The 18,516-nt window shown below is 41.3% G+C and overlaps 1 protein-coding gene across 1 annotated transcript in view; it reads right to left on the minus strand.

Annotated features, from left to right (window-relative positions):
- SCML4 (Scm polycomb group protein like 4) overlaps nucleotides 1-18,121 on the minus strand; it is a 71,787-nt gene extending 53,666 nt beyond the window's left edge. The window contains exons 1-2 of the mRNA XM_078369900.1: nucleotides 17,563-18,121; nucleotides 14,210-14,424 (exon numbers count right to left, since the gene is read on the minus strand). Of these exons, the coding sequence (XP_078226026.1) occupies nucleotides 14,210-14,424; nucleotides 17,563-17,572 (225 nt within the window). The 5' untranslated portion in view covers nucleotides 17,573-18,121. The remainder of the gene's footprint in view (nucleotides 1-14,209; nucleotides 14,425-17,562) is intronic.
- Nucleotides 18,122-18,516: the final 395 nt, after the last annotated feature.

The following is an 18,516-nucleotide window of genomic DNA, read 5'->3' on the forward strand; positions in this document are numbered from 1 at the left end:
CAATCAGACAGACATTTATTCAACAAAAACTTCTTGGACACCTACTGTGTGCCAGGAACTATCCTAGGTGCTGGAGATCCAGCTGTGAATGGGAAGTAAAACTTCTTATCTCAATGAGAGCAACTAGGTGACCAGGGTAGGCCCATAAAGGGTGACATTTAAGTCAGGATCCGAGTGGCAAGAGATAGCCTGTTGTGACTGGAGAAAGCTTTCCATGCAGACAGAACAGCTTGTGCAAACATCCTAAAGCTTGGCTTCTTCAAGGAACCAAGAAACCAGAGGGGTTGGAACTGTGGGCAAGAGTCAGAATGGTGCAAGATGAGGTCAAGCTAGGTGGTTAGGATGAGATAATGGCAGTTTTCTAAGTTAGTGTTATACACTGAATTGTGTCTCTCTAAAAAGACATATGTTCAAGTTCTAATCCCCTGTACCTGCAAATACTGGCTTTATTTAGACATAGGGTCTTTGCAGACGTAATCGAGTCAAAATGAATGCATACTGAATTGGGGTTGGTCTTAAGCCAATGACTGGTGTGCTTATAAGGAAAAAAAACTTGATACAGACACAGACACCTTTTTGGAGAGAATGCCATGTGATGACACAGGCAGAGATTAGAGTGACATGTTGACAGCCAAAAAAGAGCAGGATCGTCAGCAGCCACCAAAAGCTAAGAAGAGGCAAGAAAGGGTCCTCCCCTGGAGTCTTCAGAGAGAGCACGGCCCTGCTGACACCCTGATTTTGGTCTTCTAGCCTCAAGAAAGGATGTTTTAAGCTACCCAGTTTGTAGTACTTTGTTACAGCAGTCCTAACAAAACAAATACAGTCAGGATAACGAGTTTGGATTTCTATGAGTGATGGAAATAATTAGAGGATTTTAAGCAGGAAAACACACAAGCTAGTTTTCATTTTATAAAGATAAATATGGTGCCAGGCCCAGTGGCTCACATCAGAATCTCTGAGTGCTGTTATTCTAGCACTTTAGGAGGCTGAGGCAAGAAGGTCACTTGAGCTCACGAGTTCAAGACAAGTCTGGGCAAAATGGTGAAACCCCATCTCTACAAAAAAAATTTTAAAAAAAGTTGACTGGGTGTGGTGGCACACACCTTAGTCCCAGCTACTTAGGAGGCTGAGGTGGGAGGATGGCTTGAGCCTGGGAGGTGGAGATTGAAGTGAGCTGAGATTGCACCACTGCACTCCAGCCTGGGAGACAGAGCCAGACTCTGTCTCAAAACAAATAAATAAATAAGGCTGCGGTTAGGCAGAATGGATGGGGAGGTGGAGGCTAAGTGCAGGAAAGAACATTACTAAGGATGTATTACATGGTCCAGCTGAGAGACACTGGTAGCTGAACTAGGGTGGAAGTAGGGAGGTGGAAAGAATTGATTGGACTCAGGGTGTACTTTAGAGATAGAACAGAAGTGATGGATGAGACAAAGCACAAAATCTAGGATAACGTCTACATCTCTTCACAAAATCTTTGCTTTGATAGAACGTTTTTATTATTTTAGTTTTTAAGCATCAGCATTTGTTTACTTATTGCTGATTTGGTTAACTTATTAACTAGCCTTATTATTGGACAATAATACTGGCTTTGTCTCTAAGTTTCAAAACATTCCTTCTCTAATATTTAAAGCAACAAACATTCAGAATGGGACAGTAAAAGTTCTGTGCAGAACTTTGGGAGAGGACATGAAAAAAAGAAAGAATCCATATTTTTTCACCAAAGAAATGGACATAATTTCAGGGCAGTGGCAAGAATACAGGTCTTAGAGGTAACAAATGACATCCGAGTCCTGGCTCCGCTGCCAACTCACATGGGACTCTGAGCAACTCACTCAGCTCCTCTAAGCTCCATCTTCCAAAGCCATTAAATGGGTTACAGTTGTTGGTTTCTAAGCTCTTCCCAACTCATAATGTTGTGTGTGTAATTTTCATTAGATTATTTTTGAAAACATTAAAGAATTTGAGTCAAAACCAGTGTAGTGCCATATTTGGAGGGTTAACTAGAAGAAATGTAGCATTCTAAATTCTTTGAAGTCTTGTTTCTGGTAAGATAGAAAATTCGTTATTAGGATCAATTGAAACTACTACAAATAATGAATAAATGCAAAAAATGATTAAATGTATGGAGGAACTGACATATATAAAGAATACCCAGGCCAACATATAGGTGTAATCTGGGCCATGGGCATTGCTATGAAGCCCAGGGCTTACCCTAAGAGCTACAGCCTCAGTGTAAGGGCAGGTCAGCTGCAGACTTGTCCCAGCTCCCTGCTCCTCTAGCTGGGTACAAGAAAAGTTGCCTTGACACTGAAAGGATCTGCAGAATCTCTGAGAAGATCTTACTGCAAGCCAGAGCTCACATGGATTTGCATCCCAAACTCACAGAACTTGGGTGATCAAGGAAACTTTAGGCTGTGAATTTAGTTAAAAAACTACCCAATATGACAGTGTCTCAGGTGTCTGGAAAGGCCAAATACATGACATCTGGAGAAAGGTTTCAAAGAAATCTCAAAAATCATTGTTCAAGGTTGATGAATAACAGTTCAAAATACCCAACCATGTAAGGAAGCAAAGAACTAAAGAAAGAATAAATAATAAAAACACACAGCAATACAACCCCCAAAATATTAAGGTATTTCAATTATCCAACTTAGATTATAAGAACAACTATGATGCTATGCATAAAGATATAAAGGACAAGCTTGAAAATATATCTGGGAAACAAAAAATGATTTTAAAAAACACAGTAAATTTGAAAAAGAAGCAAATCAAGCTTTTATAAATGGAAAATATAGTAACTAAAATTAAAAAGTAAATGGATAGACCTAACAGCATAGTAAATGTAGCTAAAAAGAAAATTAATGAACTGAAAGGTATGTCAGAAGAAATTATCCAGAAAACAGCACAGAAACAGATAGATTAAAACTATGGAAAAGAGGTTAAAAGACATGGAGAATATGAGAAGTTTGAAACATTAGAATTTCAGAAGAAAAGACTATAAAGAATGGAAAGGAGATTATATTTGAAGAGATAATAGCAGAGAATTTTCCAGAGCTGACGAAAGATTTCAAATTACAAATTCAGGAAATGCAGCAAATCCTAAATAGGATGGATAAAAAATAAATCCACACGTTGACAAAATAAAGTGAAATTGTAAAACACCAAAGACAGAAAAATCTTAAAATTAGATTAAAACTACAAATTACTTTTTAAGAAACACCCAAATAAGCTAGAAAAGTAGTTGAGTTCTCTACAACAATGAACCCAGAATATAAATAAAATATCTTTTTTTCTTTTTTTGAGATGGAGTCTTGCTCTGTCACCCATGCTGGAGTGCAGTAGTATAAACTCGGCTTACTGCAACCACTGCCTCCTGGGTTCAAGTGATTCTCCTGTCTCAGCCTCCCAAGTACAGCAGGCACCACTATGCCAAGCAGATTTTCAAATTTTTAATAGAGATGGGGTTTTATCATGTTGGCCAGGCTGGTCTTGAACTCCTGATCTCATGTGATCTGCTCGCCTTAGCCTCTCAAAGTGCTAGGATTACAAGCATGAGCCATCATGCCCAGCACAATAGAATACCTTCCATATGCTTCGAGGGAATAACTGACAACCTAGACTTCTACACCTAGCCAAAAAAAAACAAAAAAAAGAAAGACTTTTTTTTCAAAAGTGAAAGTAAAATAAAAATATTTCCAAGCAACAAAAACTGAGAGTTTTGATAAACTGAGAGGACCTATGTTAGAGGAGCTTCTTTTCATTTCACTTCAGGTAAAATGAAAAGGAACCCAGGTGGAAGGTCTTATATGCAAAAATGAAGAATTTTAAAAAAATGGTAAATAATCAGGTGAATTAAAATGAAAATAACAGTCTAAAACAACAATAATGATGTCTGGAAGGGCTAAAAAAGAAAAAATTGAAATGTATGGCAACAATAATATATAAGTGGGGGGCAGAATATAAATGGAGTTAAAGTTTACTAAGGTCCTTGTATTCTTTAGGAAGAAGCAAAAGGATGGTTAACTTTAGATGACTCTAATAAGTAAGCATGCTCTAATTTTTAGAGTAACCATTAATACAACCAAAAACAGAATGCTTGACTTCCAATGAGTGGGAAAGAAAAAATTAAAAACCCAAAAGAAGGCAGAAAATACAGGTAAAAGAAAGATATAGAATACAAAAAATCAGTATAGATTTAAACCCAAATGTATTGGTAATTTTTAAAAACATAAATGGACTAAACACCTAATCAAAAGACAAAGATGTCATACTAGATGTTACGAGCCAAAATGTGTCCCTGAAAAACGTGTTGAAATCTCAACTCTCAGTACTTGTGAATGTGGCCTTATTTGAAAATAGTCTTTGCAGATGATCGAATTAAGATGATGTCATAAAGCTGGATCTTAATCCAATATGACTGGTATCCTATACAAAGAGGAAATATGGATGGAGAGGCAGACACACACAGATGGAAGATGATGGGAAGACATGGGAAGTAAGCCATCTATCTACAAGCCAAGGAAAGCCTGACACTATTAGAAGCTGGGAGAGAGACATGGAACAGATTCTTCCTTACAGACTCAGAAAGAATCAACACTACCTTCACCTTTATCTTGAACTTGTAGCTTCTAAAACTCTGAGACAATAAATTTAAGTTGCCTAGCTTGTTGCATTTTGTATATTGACCCTAGAAAATGAATACCCTCGATTTTTTTTTTTTTTTTTTTTTTTTTTTTTTTTTGGTCAAGATCTCACTCTCACTCAGACTGGAGTGCAGTGACACAATCATGACTTACTTCAGCTTCGAGTTCCTGGACTCAAGCAGTCCTTCCACCTCAGTCTCTCAGGTAGCTAGGACTACAGGCGTGCACCATCACAGTTGGCTAATTTATTTATTTTTTGTAGAGGCAGGGCCGTGTTATGTTGCTCAGGCTGATCTCAAACTCCTAGGCTTAAGTGATCCTGCTGTCTAGCCTCCCAAAGTGCTGGAATTACAAGCATGAGCCACTATGCCCAGCCTAGACTTTTATTTTTTTTAATTATGTTCTTCCTCCTTTATTTCCTTTCTGTTATGGACGGAAAGTTTGTGTTCCCTCCAAAATTCCTATGTCGAAGTACTAACTCCCAATGTGAAGGTATTTGAAGGTGGAACTTTTGGGAGGTAATTAGGTTTAGATAAGGTTATGAGGGTGGGCCCCACCAGGAGATTCGTGTTCTGTTTGTGTGTATGTTTTTAGACAGAGTCTCGCTCTATCACCCAGACTGGAGTGCAGTGGCACGATCCCCCACTGCAACCTCTGTCTCCCGGGTTCAAGTGATTCTCCTGCCTCAGCCTACCAAGAAGCTGGGATTACAGGCGCACACCACCACGCCCAGCTAATTTTTGTATTTTTAATAGAGATGGGGTTTTGCCATGTTGGCTAGGCTAGTCTCAAACTCCTGACCTCAAGTGATCTGCCCACCTGGGCCTCCCAAAATACTGGAGCTACAGGTGTGAGCCACTGAGCCTGGCTGGGATTAGTGTCCTTGAAAGAAGAGGAAGGCCGGGCGCGGTGGCTCACGCCTGTAATCCCAGCACTTTGGGAGGCCGAGGCGGGTGGATCACGAGGTCAAGAGATCGAGACCATCCTGGTCAACATGGTGAAACCCCAACTCTACTAAAAATACAAAAAAAAAAATAGCTGGGCATGGTGGTGCATGCCTGTAGTCCCAGCTACTGGGGAGGCTGAGGCAGGAGAATTGCCTTTACCTAGGAGGTGGAGGTTGCGGTGAGCCGAGATCGCGCCATTGTACTCCAGCCTGGGTAAAAAGAGCAAAACTCCATCTCAAAAAAAAAAAGAAGAGGAAAAGAGGCCAGAGCTTGCTGACTCCACCATGGGAGTACACAGTAAGAAGGCAGCCATTGCCAAGAGAGCCCTCACCAGAAGTGAGCCCTGCTGTACCTTGATCTTGGACTTAACAGCCTCCAAAACAATGAGAAAATTAATTTCTGTGTTTAAGTCACCCAGGCTATGGTGTTTTGGTATAGCAGCCTGAGCTGACTAAGACACCTCCCCACCTCTATTTAAGGAAGACTAGCTTTGTCCCTGTCCCTGCCCATAGCTTTCCTTGAGGACACATTTCTCTTTGGAACTCACATTCTTTCTTCCTACAAAACTCCCTTGGGGTTCTGAGGAGTTGCTGCAGGGGAGCTGAGGTAGAAGAAATTAAATAACTCACCATGTTTAACCTCAGACTTTAGTCTAAAAACTTGCCTGCTGGAAATACAAATTGGTTCCAATAACAAGAAGCTTGTGGCCAGTGACCTAATTCCATTCCTAGGCATCAGCCTGTAACTGGGTCTACTTGTACCTTTTTTCCTTCTGCACCTGGAAGAGAGATTAAACACCCAAGAGATGGAAGGGCCAGTACCTTTTGGCCTTGAGGACTGCTTTGGTTAAATCTGGGATTCTAATTAAATAATCATTGCACTAACACTTTCTTAGGAAAGTAAAATACCCAAACAGAATAGATTGCCTGCATCACAGTGAAGGCAGAAGGGGATGACTGGAGGTGGGAGTGGAATGGCCCACCTTTCTCATGCCTTTCAGAGATGCAAATGAGGTGGAATAGGATTCGGATGCTGGGGCTTTCTCCCACCAACTCTTTGTTGGGTTCAGATGCTCATCTGTGTCCTGAGAGGGGCTGGGATTGGTGAGGAGGTGGGGAAGGCTACTGCACTGCCTGGGGTGGAAAGGAATGGTTTCATTTCTCCCTACCGAAGGAACCCAAGAGAGGAGACAATGAAGTTGGTACTCCATGGGTACTGAGAGAGAAGGAAGAAAAAGAAAAACAAAAAACAAAAACTGTCTGATATGGTTTGGCTGTGTCCCCATCCAAATCTCATCTTGAATTGTAGCTCCCATAATTCTCACATGTTGTGGGAGGGACCCCGTGGGAGATAATTAAATCATGGGGATAGTTTCCCCTATACTTATCTCGAGGTAATGAATAAGTCTCACCAGATCTGATGGTTTTATAAGAGAAAACCCCTTTCACTTGGTTCTCTTCCTCTCTTGTCTGCCACCATGTAAGATGTGCCTTTCACTTTCCACTATGATTGTGAGGCCTCCCTAGCCATGTGAAACTGTAAATCCATTAAACTTCTTTTTCTCTGTAAATTACCCAGTCTCAGGTATGTGTTTATCAGCAGCATGAAAACGAATTAATACACTATCCTTAAGTAAAGTAGAATTCAGAAAAACATCTATCTGTGAGAGTCATTTAATGGAAAGCCGTCCACTATGCCTTGTGATCCCAAAAATCTTTAGTAGAAACCACACATTTCAAGAACTGCTTGGTGAGATTAGGTTTCTTACAGAAACTAGTGAGGAAGCAAGTTCTGTGCATCAGCGGCAATGGGATCAAAACATCAGTGCAGCTGATGAGAGTAGGGACATGGACCATCCGGGTACAGGCATCCCAAACTCAGCAGAACTCTGATCAGCCAGGGGCTGGAGCTGGCTTATGCTAGTTCATGAAAGAGGATTGTTATATCTTCAGGAGTATTGCAAATGGTTTGTTAAACACAGCCCTTATTAAAAATCATGAGCTAGAGGTTGCAGTGAGCTGAGATTGTGCCATTGCTCTCCAGCCTGGGTAACAAAGTGGCATTCTATCTCAAAAAAAAAAAATTAAAAATTAAAATTAAAATTACAGTATATACACTTACAATTTAATTAAGTTTGTAGGGAGTCTCTGAGCCTACTCTGGCTCAGAAGCTTGCCCCATTCGCAAATCGTTCTTTACTCAGTGAAACTAAACAAACAAACAAACAAACAAATAAAGTTTGTTAAAAACAAAAGTAATAAATGCTGACAACTCATCACTTTCTAATTTTACGACTGCATTTATATTTCCAAGGGTTTGCTGCTGTACATCTTTTCTCAACTCCATGTTCAGGGACGTCACATTGGTGTTTCAAAACTGGTCATGAAGGGAATATTTACATCTTAGAATCTGGGAAATGCTATGAATTAGAGCTGGATTTATTATTGTATTAATTTATGGACCGTAAAAAGTAATGGAGAAAATGTTAAAAATGCAGATTAAACTTAAAAGCATGTCACGTCTATAGCTGTTACACTGTGAATAGCACAAAAAACTTAATTTCTTTTCTGTCTTCAAAAACTATTATCCAATCCAGGCACAGTGGCACATGCCTGTCATCCCAGCTGCTTGGGAGGCTGAGGCAGAAGGACTGCTTGAGGCCAAGAGTTCAAGGCTCCCAGCACTTTGGGAGACCTAGGTGGGCAGATCACCTGAGGTCAGGAGTTCAAGACCAGGCTGGCCAACATGCTGAAACCCCATCTCTACTAAAAATCCAGAAATTAGCCAGGTGTGGTGCTTGCCTGTAATCCCAGCTACTCAGGAGGCTGAGGCAGGAGGATTGCTTGAACTGGGGAGGCAAAGGTTGCAGTGAGCCAAGATCACGCCGCTGCACTCTAGCTTGGGCAATAGTGTGACTCTGTCTCAAAAAAAAAAAAAAAGAGTTCAAGGCTGCAGTGAGCTATGATCTTACTCCTGGACTTCACTGCAGTCCAGCCTGGGCAACATAAAACCTTGTCTAAATAAAAACCTAAACTATTATCCAATTTAGCAAGGAAGTCATTTGCAGTCTTGACAAACAAGGAAATCTCTGACATATGACTTCACTGTTTACACTCATTTTACTCTTTAACATGAGTGAAAATAACAACTAACATTCATGTCAGAGCTGCATTCAAAGAGCCAGCTGTGAAATGTTTTCCAGCCTACCAGTGCCCCAGATTCACTGCTGAGCCTCACCCCAACCCCTGTTCTGTCCGTGGGTACATGAGCATTGGGGGCAGGCAACAGAAGACACAGGGGAGACAGTCCCTACTCTAGGTGCTGTACAGTGTTCAACCCGAGGAAATGGCCCCTGCCTTGTGACTGTGTCATCATTTCCCCCAGAGACCAAAGGTAGCATTCCATACCTGCGTCAGCAAGAGGGAGACCCTAGAAAGAGGCACTGGAAGGGTATTAGGTAGCCATCCGTTTTTTTTTTTAGATGGAATCTTGCTGTGACGCCAGGCTGGAGTGTATTGGTAGGAACTCGGCTCACTGCAACTTCTCACTCCCTGGTTCAAATGATTCTCCTGCCTCAGCCTCCCAGGTAGCTGGGATTACAGGCATGCACCACCAAGCCAGCTAATTTTTGTATTTTTGGTAGAGACGTGGTTTCACCATGTTGGCCAGGATGGTCTCAATCTCCTGACCTCGTGATCCATCCACCTCGGCCTCCAAAAGTGCTGGGGTTACAGGCATGATCCACCACGCCTGGCCTATTAAGCTGTCTTTAATGTTTGTGATCCAACTCCAAGCAGTACAACATCTGGATCGCCACAGAACCAGTGATGCCAATTCAACAGTTCTAATGAAAACACGTTTAGAAAGAGGCTGTAAACAAACGTTGAGACAAACAAACAAAAACCCTTTCTACTTAAGTTTGAATATTCTCTCACTGGAGATTTTTGTGAACTGGACTCTCTTGTTAACACAGGACAAAGAACACCCACTTTTTGGGAAAAAAATAAGGAAGAGAGAAGAAAACAATTCAAAGTACTGAAAGATTACAAACATGTCGCATTTACCAATACTAATTAGAAAATTACTTTCTTAAGTGAACTTTTCAGTTAACACTGAAAAGCCTATCCTTTAGGTACTCAACAGAAGCTGTTAGATGTTCCCAAACATCCATTCTCCTTTCTTCCTTTAGTAAGAGACTTCCTGAATTTTAGCTGATTACCCAGTAACCAGCATTTTCTAGCTTCCCTTGGAGCACCTGAGTGTAACTGCTTGCCTGGGGAATGCAAATTGTAATAGATGTGCAACTTCAAGAACTGAGTCTTTCAAGGAGACAGGCATGCCCTCTGCTAGCTCTGAGTTCCCATTCTGTTGGCTAAAACACTGGGACAGTGGGACATGGAGCAGCCACCTTAGACCAGGAGGTAGAAATTGTCTGTTAACATGGCAGAGCTGGCTGGGCATGGTGGCTCACGCCTGTAACCTCAGCACTTTGGGAGGCTGAAGAGAGAGGATCTCTTGAGCCCAGGCATTCAAGACCAGCCTAGGGAACTCGGTGAGACTTCATTTCTACCAAAAAAAAAAAAGGTAAAAAATTAGCCAGGCATGGTGGAGTCTGTATTCCCCATGACTCAATTACTTGACCTGGGAAGTCGAGGCTAGAGTGAGCTGTGATGGTGCCACTGTACCTCAGCCCGGTGACAGAGCAACAATGCAGCACAGGTCCCCACCCCATGGAGCCATCATATCAGCCTTCCCACCTTTACCATGAGGGAGAAATTAGCTTCTCTTCTTTAAAGCCACTGTTATTTGGCCCTAGCTGAATTTGTATCTCAAGTGACACCATTACCAACATTTTAAGTCATTTTAATGATTTTGTTTTTAATATTTCAAGGATGATATCCTTCCTAGAACATGACACACTTTTCTTAACTCATTAGAGCAGACAGAATACCACTTAGTCTTTGTTGACTTGAGAAGCATAATTGCTATCTGAATAGTAACACAAAGCGATGGTTGAGCAGCGGAGGGCTGCGGCCTCCTGTGGGCTTGGCTGATTCACACCTAAGGCCTGTAGTTTCTCTGCAGTTCCTTTCTCTCACTCTCAAACTATCAAGGATCAAATAAGACATACACAGAGAGTGCTTCCACCTGGAGCCTCAAACGTAGAAGTATTCAATAAATATTTTATATGATTATGATTGCTGTTAGTATTATTATTACCTTGTATTGGGGACAAACAGCTATTTTTCAAAACCCAGAACTTGTTTCTTCTGCTTAAATAAAAATCTCAACCAGGAAGACATAGAAGGTGGAAATCTTACAATTAGAGACATGATAACCAGCTGCATCGACAGAATGGAAACTAGGATTTGTCCTTTGTGCAGCCCCTCTCTGTCTCTTTGAAAATACCTTGGTGGTCTTTTTGGTCATGAAATATAAGGAAAATCCACCTATTGATCTTGGGGAGTCTCTGAACTAAGGACCTCAGCCAACAGCGGATGCTTCAAACGGAAAGGTAAATGCTCTGAGAACGAACAAGGCTATTTTCATGGTCATCAGAGAATGGCTCTTCATAGAACATCTGATGTTCAGAGGTTTTGCTTTCCTTGACCAGGGCAAGAAGGGGGCAGTAGCACCATAAAATGTGATACTCTTCCGGCCGTGGGCCTGCCCCAGCCATGTGGCTGCAAGCCTGGGGCCAAGAGGGAGATGGCCAGATGGGCCCTGGGAGGGGGCCTGACCTATGAACTCTAGAGTATTGATACCCGACCGCCAGCGTAAGCGTAACCCTCCCTTATCTGCCTGCAAATCACTCATGTTATCCTCAAGACTCAGGAAGCAGTTAAGTGTAACAGCCTGTGTTACATGTTCTTGGGGCTTGAAGGGATCTCTTAGACCGGGGAGAGTTCCCACATGTGCACAGAGGTGATTGACAGGGCAGCTGGGACAGCACCAGGCAAGAAGTGACAAAAGTCAACCAGCATTGGCTTGTTATACAGTCAACACAACGAGGTATCCTCAGAATCTCCTGGTGAAGAGCCTGCCAGAGGCTCAAAAATATATTATTTTATTATGGTGCTATTATTAACATCAATATATCATTGTAATAATGTTATTATTGATATAACAAAATTATGTCTTATTTTATAAGATTTATATTATTGTATTATTTCTCTCTTGTTAGCATATTATCATCTCATTACAAAAGTAATTATTATTCTCCCAGGGTACAGCTGTGTACACAGTCTTCTCCCCTAAAATACCTTCCCCTTCAAACCTAAGGCTACTAACCAGCTGTAATTGAGCTTGTAAAAAACATGCTTACAAAAAAGTGTAAACGAATTCTGATGGAAAACCTGGAAGCGTTTTCTTAGCAATGAAATACAAGATCTTTAAAAGTTAGACCAAGTAATACCTTACTTTGCTTGGTCAGGATTTATTTTTAACAACTTCTGGCTCCCCAGCTGTGTCCCAGATAGTTAAAACTGTCAAATTAGTGGCCATTTGGCAAATGGAGTGAAACTGTACAATCTCTGAGCTGGCTTCTTCACAATTAAAGTCCTGTCATTAATGGTAAAATGGGGTGTCCAGGCCTAGAAAATTGTCAAAATAAAACTGGGGCAATTAATAGGTTGCCAACTTTATTTTGCCAACTAAGAACATTTTTTTTAAATTACTAAATCCTATTAACATACAACATTGAATGAAACCAAACATTTTACTGCCAAGATAGTAGGAAGCAGATATTTCAGAATAAAGGCTCATCCTTTAAGAGACATCATTTGAACTTTCTGAAGACTTTCAAATGGCCTTTGTTCTTCTTATGACACCATGGATGGGAGAGAACTTCGTGCAGACTGGTGCCTGGTTTGGAACTCCTATTCTAGAACATTAAGCCCATAGCTTGGGAAGCTGTCTGGGAGTTGTTGGCCTAAAATAATTTCCATACATTTTCCTAAATATATGGGAAGTAGATTCAAGTAAGAGCAGTGGCCTACTGCCCAGAAGAGAAATTCTGTGAGGAAATGGGAAGAGACTGCCTGCTTTGGGCAGAGCCTATACTGTCAGCCAACCAACCCCAACGATTTCTTTCCAATCTGAGGTGTCTCTGAGTGTCACGAGCGCCGAAAACTACCCTTTAAAGACAGGAAAATTGTGAAATCATGTTCATTTCATAGAGTGAATTTTTCATTCTTCCTGGCCCCAGGGATGCTGTCTGTTGGTAATTTTCATTCTTGGGTCATGGCCCCCCAGGAGAGTAGCAGAAAGGCCAAATAGGAGAGGGAAGTCTTCGGTGTGTTTCTTCAGATCCTGGATTTGCTCCCTGGATCTATAAACAGAAAGGCTGCCCTGCTCCAGCCCTCCAGATGCAATTCCCAGAAGCCAACAACTGCACGGGGAGCTGAGTGGGTGAGACTGGCCCTCCACCAGCTTCAGAGACAGTTCTAAAGCTGGCATGCACATGAAAGAAAGGAGATTCTTGTTGTCAGAAAAACAAGCAGCGAGGGAAGCCTTTACCTCATGAGATAGCTGAGTAAAAGCTTCTTTTACTAAAACCAATGACCCAAAGTAACTTTGAGGAGCCTTCCCCCCACCCGACTGTTTTTATTTTCCAGCATTTGGAAGAACTATGGAGAACCAAAGGGATAAAGGTTGAATTCATTACCAACTCTTCCAGAAGCTCTTGATACTGACCTGAAATAATTTCCATATATTTTCCTAAATATATGGGAGTTAATTGCCAATTTGCATTCTGGTTTCGGTATTCAGGTCTCAAGATGGAAACATAAGCCCTTATTTCAAGAAAAATAGATGAAGGAAAACTTCTGCAGCTCATTTTCTAATGCCTGAAAGGTTTGTGAAGAACGAACGTAATATTTTTTCCTCTCTAGTAGCCTATTCCAAAGCATCGTAGAGAAGCAACCCTTCCTTGGGTTTGAGTTGGTTTATGATTGTGGTTACCTCTGAGGATTTATTCTCCACCCCAGCCTCTCCAAATCACCGCTAATTCTTAAAAGGGTCACAGGAATGGAATTTTGTCTGGTATGCCTCCTCGTAGCCAAACTCCATGTCAGCACCTTTTAGAAGTGGGCAGTTATGACTTAACAAGCTGAATTTTCATTCTGACTCTCTGTGTTGAGGTTCTGTTTGGGAAGACTTTTCTATGTCCTTTGACAGTGGCCTGCTTGCGTTATTAACTTAAATGTTTCAGGAACATCATCTGCTCCTGCTAAAATAAATGACAAATGAGTTCTGGAAAGTGGCTTCAAGATTTACCCTAGTAGGAACAGGCAAGGGAAAGCCCAGTGTCTGAAACACTAATTTAGATGCAAGGTTTAATAATGTGTGTTTAGTGATGACCCTAAAATCTGCTCGCTCACAGCTTTCCCCATCTGGTGCAATTTGCTTTCTCCACTTGGAAAAATGCACAGGACAGCATGCATTATGTGCCATGTTGTAACAGACCTCATCCGTCACATGCTTCACTGAGGGAGGCTTGTTTCTCATCCTGTCTCTTCCAAGCTCCCAACCTCTATGGCATTTTGCAGTGCAGGTCTGACCAAATACCCATGCCCCAGCCCAATACCACTATGGAGAAGGAATGATGGAGCCGTACCTTGTACCCAGGTTTCCGCCCTCTTTTCTTTGGGATCTTCACTGCTGGTAAAGAGCCAGCTGAGGCAGAATAAAGGTTATGAACTGCCATCTTCATAGGTGTGGAGTGAAGTGAGGGTCGGCCTCGCTTTCTCCCCGGGATCCTCTGAGACTGCATTTCTGCTGGTGCCAGTCTTACAGAATGAGGTGACAGATCGCTCACAGGCAGAAGAGGTGCTATGAATTAGTCCAGACACAAAGCAAAACAAAAACAGAGTTTGGTTTGTTTGGTTTGCAAGGCAGACATGATCCTGTTTGGTGATTTGGCGATACCTACCACTTATTGGAGGGGAAGACCAAGTATGAAGGAGACAGGTACCACTAGGAGCATTTACAGTGCGGTTTGGGCCTCTGTGGGAGTTAACTGGTACAATTTCAAGGATGGTGAATTTCCATGGGGCAAGTGAAGTAGGGAAGATACTGGCTAGGCAAAGAAAACAATGGTTTCCCAGCTCCAAACACAGCAGATAATGCCACCAGCAACAAAGTGACTGAGTCTCAGTTTCCTCAGTAAGTTCAACTTTGAACTGATATAACAGTTCAAATAATATTAATAATATTAAATAAACAAAGCCACTCTCTCATGTTCCCTCCAGTCTCTTTGGTTGAGTTATAAATTGTCATGACCTCTTTTTCCCTTGAAAGAAATTTAAGTGTATCACATTAATTGTATGAAAGTTGATGGTGTCCCTCTATCAAAATCTGGACAGAGATGTATATCCAGATATGTTCATTTTGACATGATTTAGAATTGCAAAAATCAAATGGATGCAACCCAAATAATAAGAAACAGAAGAATATTTAATTTATCGGCAGAATAACACAATCAACAGGTTGAAAGCCTTTAATGACACTTTTGGAATAACATGATGTTGAATAAAGAAAAATCACACATTAAAATGACCCCAATCATGCAAAAATGTGTAAGGTAAGAAAGTGCAAGGAGACATGCTAAAATGCAACCCAGGCAAAGACAGGAGGACTATGGGTAATTGCTCACCATGTACAATCCTTTGTGCAGATACCCCACATACTACAATAATATTAGCATGGCATGAAAAATATGAATACTAAGACCAGGCACTCCAGGCACACTGATTCATGCCTGTAATCCCAGCATTTTGGGAGGCTGAGGCGGGTGGATCACTTGACCCCTGGAGTTCAAGACCAGCCTGGCCAACACAGCAAAACCCCATCTCTACTAAGAATACAAAAATTAGCCAGGCTTGGTTGCTAATTACACCTGTAATCCCAGCTACTTGGGAGTCAGGCAGGAGAACTGCTTGAACCAGGGAGGCAGAGATTGCAGTGAGCTGAGATCGCGCCACTGCACTCCAGCCTGGGTGACAGACGAAGACTGTCTTAAAAAAAAAAAAGAAGAGGAAGGAAGAAGAAGAAGCTTCTCAGGTAGAACTGCCTAAACTTTGAAGCAAGAGGTAGTTGATCAGACTTGACTCGAAGAACATAGTGATATCATTAGCCCAGGGGTCAGACTTCCTGGAATGTTCAGGAATGTGATGAGTGAGGCAGAACTTTGACACTTTGGATATAATTCATTTTTAGGGATTAGGGGTACCTTACAGTGGAAATGAGAGTCTTTTGCGTAGAAGGTGTTGAGGAAGACAATGGGCACGGTCCCTATACCCTGGCCTGGCCCTTGTCTACAGGGACAAGATTGCTTTGCTCAGGACAGAAAATATAAAACAGTGGAAGTTCTTAAAAACATGATGGGAAATATTGGGCATCCTTTACAGATTCAAGGTCACTTAGTTAATTCTCTGAGTATGAACAGTATTCTATCAAAAACCTTGAACTGTTCTTGGAAGTATCATATGTGGCAAATAGAATTTTAAAGTATAAATTTATTTATTGAATGCACTGTTAAATAGATGAACAATGCACTGTTAGACAAGGTGTTTGGGGTATGAATTTTTCTTCTTTTCTTGTGAGTTTAAGGAATATACTCCATCTCATTGACTCTAAGAAGCATATTTTTTCACACATTAGCATCTCTGAAATCAGTGTGTCATAATTCCATAGGGAGCATTTTTTTCTATCTTAGTAGTATATAAAATAATGACATGTGATATAACTAAAGGTATCTTAGTCAATCAATTAGGATGGGGACCCATAAGCTTATTAACATGTAAACAGCAACAACAAATCATCCTACTTCTAAACTTAGCACCTGTACTTCACAGTGCCAACAAATACCCAAAATATTCATTTTCCCAAAAGAGGCTACCAAAAACATTGAAGGAACACCAAATTTATTTCATAAGATTTTTGCTGTATGAAAGTTGGCCGAAGTCCAGTTTTGCACTATTCTGATCAAGCTTCTGCTTCTTCCTTATTATCTCTATAGACTTTAACTCAGGAATGACTTTTTCCTAGTTTAGGACATGCTTATCTACTTTACTACTTTGTCTTTACTGAGGAGTAAAGACAACCTATCCACTAACATCGAGATCCAAAGTCAACAAGAGAAAACCGACGATCAGGCCAGGCACAGTGGCTCACACCTGTAATCCCAGCACATTGAGAGGCTAAGGTGGGTGAATCACCTGAGGTCAGGAGTTCGAAACCAGCCTAGCCAGAATGGTGAAGCCCTGCCTCTACTAAAAATCCAAAAATTAGCCAGGCATGGTGGCATGGACCTGTAGTCCTAGCTACTCGGGAGGCTGAGGTTCAAGAGTCACTTGAGCCCGGGAGGCAGAGGTTGCAGTGAGCCGAGATTGTGCCACTGCACTCCAGCCTGGGAGACAGAGTGAAACCCCATCTCAAAAAAAAAAAAAAAAAAAGAAAGAAAGAAAGAGAGAGAAGAAGAAAGAAGGAAAAGATGCCAATCAGAGAAGGCATAGAATCTCTTTCCTCTCTTGTGGAAATGGGAGTCCTCTTGAAGGGTAAGTTGGCTGCAGTTCTTCCCTGGTGAGTTGCAAAGCTCTGAGATGTTTCCTCACAAACTCTTCTTATCAATAGGTTTTGAAGAGTAAAAGAGGAGTAACCAGTTAACTAGCCCACTAACCTAAATTTTTTATCATTCACATTAAACCTTTTATAAAAATTCCTCAATATCTCAAAAACTTTTTTCTTAAAAAAGTCATCTTTTTTTAAAATTGCATTTTAGGTTTTGGGGTACATGTGAAGAACATGCAAGATAGTTGCATAGGTACATACGTGTCAGTGTGATTTACTGCCTTCCTCCCCTTCACCTATATCTGGCATTTCTCCCCAAGCTCTCTCCTCAACTCCCCACCCCCCGCTGTCCCTCCCCTAATCCCCCCCAACAGACCCCAGTGTGTAATGCTCCCCTACCTGTGTCCATGTGTTCTCATTGTTCATCACCTGCCTATGAGTGAGAACATGCGGTATTTCATTTTCTGTTCTTGTGTCAGTTTGCTGAGAATGATGTTCTCCAGGTTCATTCATGTCCCTACAAAGGACATGAACTCATCATTTTTGATTGCTGCATAATATTCCATGGTGTATATGTGCCACATTTTCCCTGTCCAGTCTATCATCGATGGGCATTTGGGTTGGTTCCAGGTCTTTGCTATTGTAAACAGTGCTTCAATGAACATTTGTGCATGTGTCCTTATAGTAGAACGATTTATAGTCCTTTGGATATATACCCAGTAATGGGATTGCTGGGTCAAATGGAATTTCTATTTCTAGGTCCTTGAGGAATTGCCACACAAAAAAAGTCATCTTTTAAGCTGGGTTTTCTATTGTTCTGCTTCCCTCTTGCTATTGTAAGGAAATGACAGGACTTGGGTTGCTTTCTATTTCTTCCCTTCCACAGAAGCACATTCGTCTTAGAGGGCATGAAGGAGCTTTCCAGGCCACTACATCTGATAAATAAATTTTATGCTAATGGAGCAAGAGTAAACTGTGATTGGTGGAATACTAGGTACCACAGTAACTGGGGAGATAATTTGGAGTGAGGAAGTCTCCCCCCAGTCTTTTCAAGGCATCACACCTGAAGGATTGTATATTTCATCCATTAATCAGGAAGATGTTCTTCCCCAACTGCTTGTCACAAGTAAGTACAATTTTAAGGAACAGGTGAGAAGATTCTTAAAATTTGAAGAGGTCATTTTAACCACAGGGGATTCTCTAAATGTCTACCTGATATAATTCTAAAGGGTTTGGAGGAAAGAGCTTCTTAAGTGCCTTTTCAATAACAGACCCAGACACTTTGGAAGACAGTAGCAGAAGCACAGGTACCCCAAAATATCCCTTTCCAAAACTTAGACACGAACAAAAAAA

Source organism: Callithrix jacchus, chromosome 4 (assembly GCF_049354715.1).
Source record: "Callithrix jacchus isolate 240 chromosome 4, calJac240_pri, whole genome shotgun sequence".
Taxonomy (NCBI): Eukaryota; Metazoa; Chordata; class Mammalia; order Primates; family Cebidae; genus Callithrix; species Callithrix jacchus.